The 8,111-nt window shown below is 48.5% G+C and overlaps 1 gene segment (V, D, J or C); it reads right to left on the bottom strand.

Annotated features, from left to right (window-relative positions):
* Positions 1-3,599: 3,599 nt before the first annotated feature.
* On the bottom strand, positions 3,600-7,787 carry LOC114229860 (immunoglobulin heavy variable 4-38-2-like). The segment is given in 4 exon segments: positions 3,600-3,677; positions 4,306-4,538; positions 7,337-7,660; positions 7,742-7,787. Coding segments are annotated over 4 exon segments (681 nt in total).
* Between the last annotated feature and the right edge of the window lie 324 nt (positions 7,788-8,111).

Here is an 8,111-nt window from a genome sequence, read left to right as displayed (position 1 = left end):
GTCTTGCAGGTGAGGTCCTCGTCCCCCAGAAAGTATTCTTCAGGGTGAGGAGGCCCTGCATTTAAGTGGACGCCAACTGTGTGTGTGTCTGGTGGCCGTGTGGGCATTTGCATATGGGAGGTGTCTGCACATACAAAGGGCAAGAGGTGAGGGAGGTCCCGGTCTCTGGGGCTTCTCCTGGAAGGAGGTGCTGACTGTGCCCTCGGAGAACCAGGCCCTCCTTGGGGTCCTGGTCACCGTGCCCAGGGGCCTCCTCCACACCAGGGGCTGTGCTGCAGGAGGTGGTCAGGAAGTGGGATGTGGGAACAATCAGAGACTCCTTTGGGCATAAATTCAATGGTAATCTGTTTCCATGAATTTTGATAGATACAGATATAGATATAGATATAGATACAGATACAGATATAGATACAGATATAGATATACTAGAGGCACGATGCACGAAAATCGTGCAAGGGACTCGGCCCCCACTGCTCCGCGGTTTCTTGCAGAAGGACATCTGGTCTAATTAGCATATTATGCTTTTATTATTATAGGTGGTTTAGGTATAGATATAGAATAGATATGGAGATAGACATAGATAGATCTTTTCTTTATCCTCACCTATGAATATGTTCATTGATTTATAGATATAGATGTAGATGTAGATGTAGAGATATAGAGATAAAGATGCAGATGAAGATGTATTTGCAGATGTACATAAAGGTATAGATATAGATATTGTTTTCTTTATCCTCACCCGGGGATATATTCATTCATTTTAAGAGGGAAAATAAAGGAGAGAGAGAGAAGGAAAGAGAGAAACATTGATATGAGAGAGAAATACTGATTAGTTGCCTCCCATATATGACTCTACTGAGAATCAAATCTGCAACATTTTAATGTATGTACTAGCTGTACCGGCCACATGTTGCTGTGGCTCAGTCTAGTTAAATGGAAAAGAAAGAAAAGAGAAAGCACACGTTTCTAATATGTTTAATTTCACAATGCTTGTGGGTATACAATATTTTTTGTTGTTCCATTGTCTGTGCAGATATAGAGATTGTCTGGTTTACTGACTCTAGAACACACAACATATAATTGTCCATGTGAGAAGCAATCCGTGTCTAGATCTAAACCTCACAATTCTAAAGATTGGCCCTGAGCTTTGTTGATGGTGATTGCAAATGCCAATCGAATTGGGAATTGCAATCTCTTAAATTGAAATGGCATATCCGTTGGAATCATAGGAATGCGAGGAATGAGGACATCTTCACCTTTGAAAGGTCCTGTCAAGATTGTTGCTTCTATGATGTTGCTCATTAATATTTTTACTGCAAGCCGCATGCCATTGCAAAACTTTGGCTGGTTGATATTTCGCAACATGATAATTGGCATGCCAATTTTCAATTGCAGTACGTGCGGTGGCATCCCTGGCAGATCGAGTGAATTAAAAAATTCTGTTGGATAATTAACCGCTTCATCTGCTTCCACAACAGTGTTGACGGACTTGTATGTGACTGCCTTGCTTTGAATGTTAGACTGAATAATGTTAAGTTCGTAGACATCTTTGTTCTTGGCCGCAAGAATAGCTCATTCACTCAGCCAATCGTGATTCTTATAATTGGTTTGAATATTGGGAAATACTTTTTCAACCAATTCTTCTTTTGACGTCACTAAATTGCAGAAGTTATGAGGCAATGAAATTTGTCCTGAGGTCAGATCAACCGGCACCTTTTCGTTCCCAATTTCCAGCAATTGATGTGAGAATATCTCAGCTGATGGATCGTTTTGCAGCTGGACACGCATATTTGTAGTTAATTTTAACGTCTTTATGTGTTGCCACAAAGTAGAGTATTTCAGGCAAGCATTTATTTCGCCTGCTGGTGTCGATCGAGGAATTACAGGTAACGTTTGCCTGAAATCTCCTGCAAGCAATATTAATGCGTTCCCAAATGGTCTGATGTTTCCACGCAAATCTTGCAATGATCGATCAAGAGCCTTGAGCAATTTTTTGTGCGCCATTGTGCATTCATCCCAAACAATAAGTTTGCATTTCTGCAATATTTTTGCCATGCCGGATGCTTTGGAAATGTTATTTGCATGTGGGAGTTTCAATGAATTGCATGTTCAATGGCAATTTCAAAGCGGAATGAGCAGTTCTTCCACCTGGTAGCAATGTCACAGCTATTCCGGACGACGCAAGAGCTAAGGCTATGTCATTTTGGGATCGAATTGCTGCCAGAATCAATCTAATTAGGAACGTTTTACCAGTTCCTCCTGGCGCATCTAAGAAGAAGATTTCTCCAACCCCGTTATTGACAGCTTGCATTATTTGATTGTAAATGCCTTTTTGCTCAAGTGTTAGCTTAGGAATATTTGATTGCAGATACGACAAAAGATCACCCGTGTTGTAATTTTGTTCACTATGCAATTCTACATCGAACGAAGCAGCAGCAGATTGATTCAGTGATGGCATTTCCAATTGATTGAGAACTTTCTTCGCGATTTCTAAGCACACATCTTCAATCATTATCAACATTGAAATGGAATCGTAAAATTGGAAATTTGGAAATCGTAAATGGATCATAAATCGGAAACATTGAAATGGAATCATAAAATATTTAGTATAGCGTGTGTTGCTTTTACGTCCAACAGATGGCGCTGTTTTTCAAAAAAGCATGTTTTTACCTGTCACAGGTGTTACATCTATATGATAGTAGGTATAAGGTATATAAAAACATGCACGTATTCGAATGCAACGTTATGTCAAAGTTTCAAAGCAATCGGTGAAGAACTTTCAGAAATTTAAGATTTTGAACTAACGAACATTTACATTATTATTTATATAAATTGTTTTTATTTATTTATTAGAATATTTTTATCGATTTCAGAGAGGAAGGAAGAGAAAGAGAGAGATAGAAACATCAATGATGAGAAAGAATTTTTGATTGGCTTCCTTCTGCATGGCCCACATTGGGGATGTTTCCTGGACATGTTCCCTGACTGGGAATCGAATAGTGACCTCCTGGGTCATAGGTCGATGCTCCGCCCATGAGCCATGCTGGTTGGGCTGTCCCTGCACTTTTAGGATTCACAGAGCTCCCTGTGAACCTGGGCTCTGGTCAGCAGGTCGTTGGCAACATCATAGGTGACCAGGTCCTGCCCTTCCCTGACGGCCCTCTGCCCCAATGGCCATGGCTTATCCACCAGATGCTCTGCAGCTCACAGGCCCCTGGAGGTACCTCAGCACAGGTGTGAGCTGTGGGAGGTGTTCTGAGGCCAGTGCTCAGCTGTGTCTCCACCTGACACAGGTGAGGCTCTCACGTTCTGACATCACAGGTGGGCACTGCCCGAGGGCTCAGCAGGGCGGCTGAGTGGCCTGGCCCTGGCGTCTCAGGGAGGGTCTGGCACAGGAGATGGGCATGAGGGGATGATGTGGGGCTGCATTTAAGGAAAAACAACCAGGGCGGAAAGGAGAGGGCAGAGCACATCCCCATGGGACGTCCTGTGCAGGCCCCATGGGGTAAGAGTGTGGGCGGCAGAGGACAGAGGGTGAGGATGGGGTGGTGTCTGCGGAGCTGGAGGCACAGCAGAGGTGGGTGGGACCAGGTCTCCCTTCAACAGGTTCTCAGGATGCAGGTGGTTCTCCAGGGGAAGCGGGACAGGTGTTGGGACACATCCCCTGGGACCAGGTTCTGAGACCCACAGGGAACAGGGCCAGCAGGGCTTCCTGCCTCCATCTGGGGCACACGGAGAGGTGGGCGCTTCCAGGCTCACAGAGAGGCAGCACCTGCAGGGTCCGACCTGCACCTCCATGTGCAGCCATGTCAGCGAGAGGCAAGAGGCTTACTGCCCCCAAAGGGCTCCTCCTGGGGCAGAGCGAGGGGCTGACACCCTCAGGTGAGGATTGGGGCCTGGACTCCGTGTTCCCTGCTCAGCACTGCGTGGAGGGAGGGGGACGTCGCTCTCAGGGAGGCGACGGAAGCCCCTACAAATGTTTTCCTTGTCAACCCAGAGAGCGACCATCAGGGACCTGGTGACAGGAAGGGCGCAGAGGAGAAGTCAACCACATCTGAAACACAGCCACTTCCTGCTGTTTTCCTGCAGAGAATCTAATTAAAGACACAGAGAAGGAAGCAGGACCTGCCCTGGGGACATGAGGAGGGAAGGAAGCATTGATCCCAATAGGAAGCCCTCACAACTCCTCCAGGGACAGCCTCTGAGCTGGGACCTGGGTTTGCTGGTCCTGAGCGCCACCTGCAGCCCAGCCCTGCTGTCTCTTCAGGGAGGTTATTGTCTGGGCTCACACTGACTTCCCCTCACTGTGTCTCTTGCACAGTAATACAGGGCCGTGTCCTCGGCTCTCAGGCTGCTCATTTGCAGGTACAGCGTGTTCCTGGCGTTGTCTCTGGAGATGGTGAAGCGGCCCTTCACAGAGGCAGCGTAGTATATGTAACTACTACCATCATGACTAATGTGTGAGACCCACTCCAGCCCCTTCCCTGGAGCCTGGCGGACCCAGTTCATCCAGTAGCCACTGAAGGTGAATCCAGAGGCTGCACAGGAGAGTCTCAGAGACCCCCCAGGCTGCACCACGCCTCCCCCAGACTCCACCAGCTGCACCTCACACTGGACACCTGCAAACACAGAGACACAGGGGGACTTAGAATCACATGGAAGCACAAACAGGCACAGGCACAGGGCTCAGCGCTCCCCACTCCTGACAATGACCTTGAGAAATGATCAGGAGGAAAACGCAGCTTGGCACCAAGTCCATGGTGGAGCCTCTGGGGTCCTGTCTCAGGCGCTTGGGTTCTGGGTGTCTCCCCAACATGCCGGGCAAGGGCCCCCTTTTATGAGCAGGAGGAGAGCCCCATTTGCATGGAGTCTGCATATAAGGTGCAGCTGTGACCCTGAGCTGCATGCCTGACCTTGTCATCCTAGGGGTGACCCCAGATGGGAAAGGACTCAAGGATGCTGGCCACAAGGGGTCCTGTCCTGACCCGCCCTTCCTCCTTCCTTTCCTTTGGGGGTAGTTTCCAGGGTTGAGAGTCCTCCTTCCTCCGGCTTTTGATGAGGACCCAGGGGTGCTCCCCCAGAGGCAAGTGGATGGGGCTTCCTCTCACTCTCCTTTACCTGCCCTGGGCCATGTCACCTTTCTGGAGTTTGGGAATAGAATTTGCATTGAATGCTGCTTTTATTTTGATCCTGAAAGATTCTCCTTGTTATTTTCCACAATCAGATCGTCCACAAAACTCTAACATATGCATGTGAGGGGGCAGGAGAGGCTGGGCTGGACGCTGTGGCCGCAGCCTCTGTCTCTAACCTGCTGCCACTCTCACAAGCACACAGCTGCCTCCCGAAAGCACACATTTCCCTCAACTTCCCTGCTGTTCGTGTGCAAAAGCCCTGTTTCCAGCCTCTCACAGTGGGAGAGTTTCCATCATTGACACATGGAGCCTGGCTGGTGGGCTCAGTGGTTGGAGCGTCATCCCCACACCAAAGGGTGTGAACTCTTTAGAGTCACCACCACCATCATGTGGAGGCAGCAGGTTTTTGTAATTGTGTGCACCTCTCTCTCCGCACGGGAAGAAACGTGTGTGAACATATGTGGTAAATGAAGAAAAGACAACACGTTGATGTAAGAACTGTGCAAACATGGAGAGCCTGTTTATTAGATTTTATTGGGGCCAAACTGTCGACAGCTGTTGTAGAGCAAGACCTCCAGTGCTCTGGAGAATAAATGTTTGCAGCTGCATTTGTGCATTTGAAGTTAAGGAGGGAAGGTGAGGAGACATGGAGGTGGGAGAGAGCAAGGTGGGGACTGGGTGCCAGGATAGTGAACAGGAGGTTCTCTCTCTCTCTCTCTCTCTCTCTCTCTCTCTCTCTCTCTCTCTCCTAATCTTTATTGTTGAAGTATTACATAGGTCCCCCTTTTCTCCCATTATCCTCATCCCTGCTCACACCCATTCCCTCCCAGGCCCTCACCACCCCATTGTCTGTGTCCCCGGGTGAGGCATATATGCAGACAAGTCCATGGGCTGATCTCTTCCCCCCCCCCCCCCCCGCCACCGCCTTCCCTCTGAGGCTCCATGGTCTGTTCATGCTTCTCTGTCTCTGGGTTTATTTTTGTTTTTCAGTTTAGTTGGTCCATTAGCAATGCAGACTGGGGCAGCCATTATGGAAAACAATATGGAATTCCATCTAAAATTTAAAAATGGAACTCTCATTTGACCCAGTTCTCCCACTTCTAGGAATTCATCCATAGAAACCCAAAACACTCATCAGAAAGAATGCATGCACCCCTATGCTCATGGCAGTGCAATTTACAACAGCTAAGCTTTGGAAACAGCCTAAGTGCCCATTAGCAGATGATTGGATAACTGCGGTACATATACATCATGGAACACTGTGCAGTCGTGAAAAAGAAAGAACTGTTAATGTTAAAAACATTCAGACCTGTAAAGAATTTTGTGAGTTTATTTGAGTCAAACTGTGGACATATGCCGGTAATCAGAACCTCAATGAATTGAGATAACGCTCCGGAGAATGGCGGGTTACATCTGTGATTATACATTGCCATCAAATGAAAGGGACAGAGGGGAGTTACAGGAAATTCATTGGTGATGGATTAAGGAGGTGGGAGAAAGCAAAGCGGGGAGACCTCTGGGATAGGGTAAAAGTGAAATGATGGACAGGTGCATCATTTACAGAGGTGGATACAGGATAGTTTAAGATAATTAACAGTTGACGATTAACTTGATAACAATAACAATGAGGGAATGTTCTGGTGCCATTTGTTGTGCTCTGAGGGGCCCAGGGAAAAAAAGGAAGTTACAAGGTACCCAAACATCTCACAGATATGTTACCTTAGACGCAAAAAGGCATATGGGCTCAGTAAAGATCTAAGTTGATCTTTGTAGGGAAAATACTGGCCTAGGACATGACTACCCACCATAACCTGTTTGTAGTTAAATATTTAATTTTCAGACCATGTTTTGTGGTTATGTTAGGTCTCTGAGTTTGTACAACTGCCATTCAGGTTAGTTGGCCTCCCCTGAGCTTGTCAGGTTAGCATATCGTCCCTTTCATCCATAGAACAGAGCCCCCTTTTTGATAACAAACACAATCCCTAAAAGTAAACCTAGGAAAGGGCTTCCTGTGAGCTCTGTGGCTGAGCCTCAGAGAAAAACTAATTTAAGACAGAGCAGGAAATGGTGTATTTGCTCAACTATCCACCTGCTCCTGGACCTGGCCAGTTCCTCATGTTGAGCGCCCCCTGGTGTCCTGGACGCTCCCTGTAGCCCAGCCATTCTGTCTCCTCAGGGAGGTTTGTGTCTGGGCTCACCCTGACTTCCCCTCACTGTGTCTCTGGCACAGTAATACATGGCCGTGTCCTCGGTGGTCACGGACCTCAGCTGCAGGGAGAACTGGTTCTTGGACGTGTCTCTGGAGATGGAGGTTCGGCTCTTGAGGGAGGGGCTGTAGTAAGTGTCTCCATTATACCAGATATTCCCCATCCACTCCAGCCCCTTCCCCGGGGGCTGGCGGATCCATTCCCAGCAGTAACCACTGGTTGTGATGGAGAATCCAGAGACAGTGCAGGTGAGGGAGAGGGTCTGCGAGGGCTTCACCAGTCCTGGGCCCGACTCCTGCAGCTGTACCTGGGACAGGACACCTGGGACAGAGAGAACACAGTGAGTCCTGGGCTCAGATGCAGGGTCCCCATCTCCTCAGGTCTGAGCCCTGAGTCACTCACATCTGGGAGCTGACAGCAGGAAGAGGAAGAGCCACAGGGGAGTCATATCTTGTAGGTGAAGTCCTCGTCCCCCAGAAAGTATTCTCCAGGGTGAGGAGGCCCTGCATTTAAGTGGACGCCAACTGTGTGTGTGTCTGGTGGCCGTGTGGGCATTTGCATATGGGAGGTGTCTGCACATACAAAGGGCAAGAGGTGAGGGAGGTCCCGGTCTCTGGGGCTTCTCCTGGAAGGAGGTGCTGACTGTGCCCTCAGAGAACCGGGCCCTCCTTGGGGTCCTGGTCACCGTGCCCAGGGGCCTCCTCCACACCAGGGGCTCTGCTGCAGGAGGTGGTCAGGAAGTAGGATGTGGGCACCATCAGTGACTCCTTAG

The sequence above is a fragment of the Eptesicus fuscus genome, chromosome 5 (assembly GCF_027574615.1).
Source record: "Eptesicus fuscus isolate TK198812 chromosome 5, DD_ASM_mEF_20220401, whole genome shotgun sequence".
Taxonomy (NCBI): Eukaryota; Metazoa; Chordata; class Mammalia; order Chiroptera; family Vespertilionidae; genus Eptesicus; species Eptesicus fuscus.
Note: the sequence above shows the minus strand (reverse complement) of the source record. Positions and strands in the feature narration are given on the sequence as shown.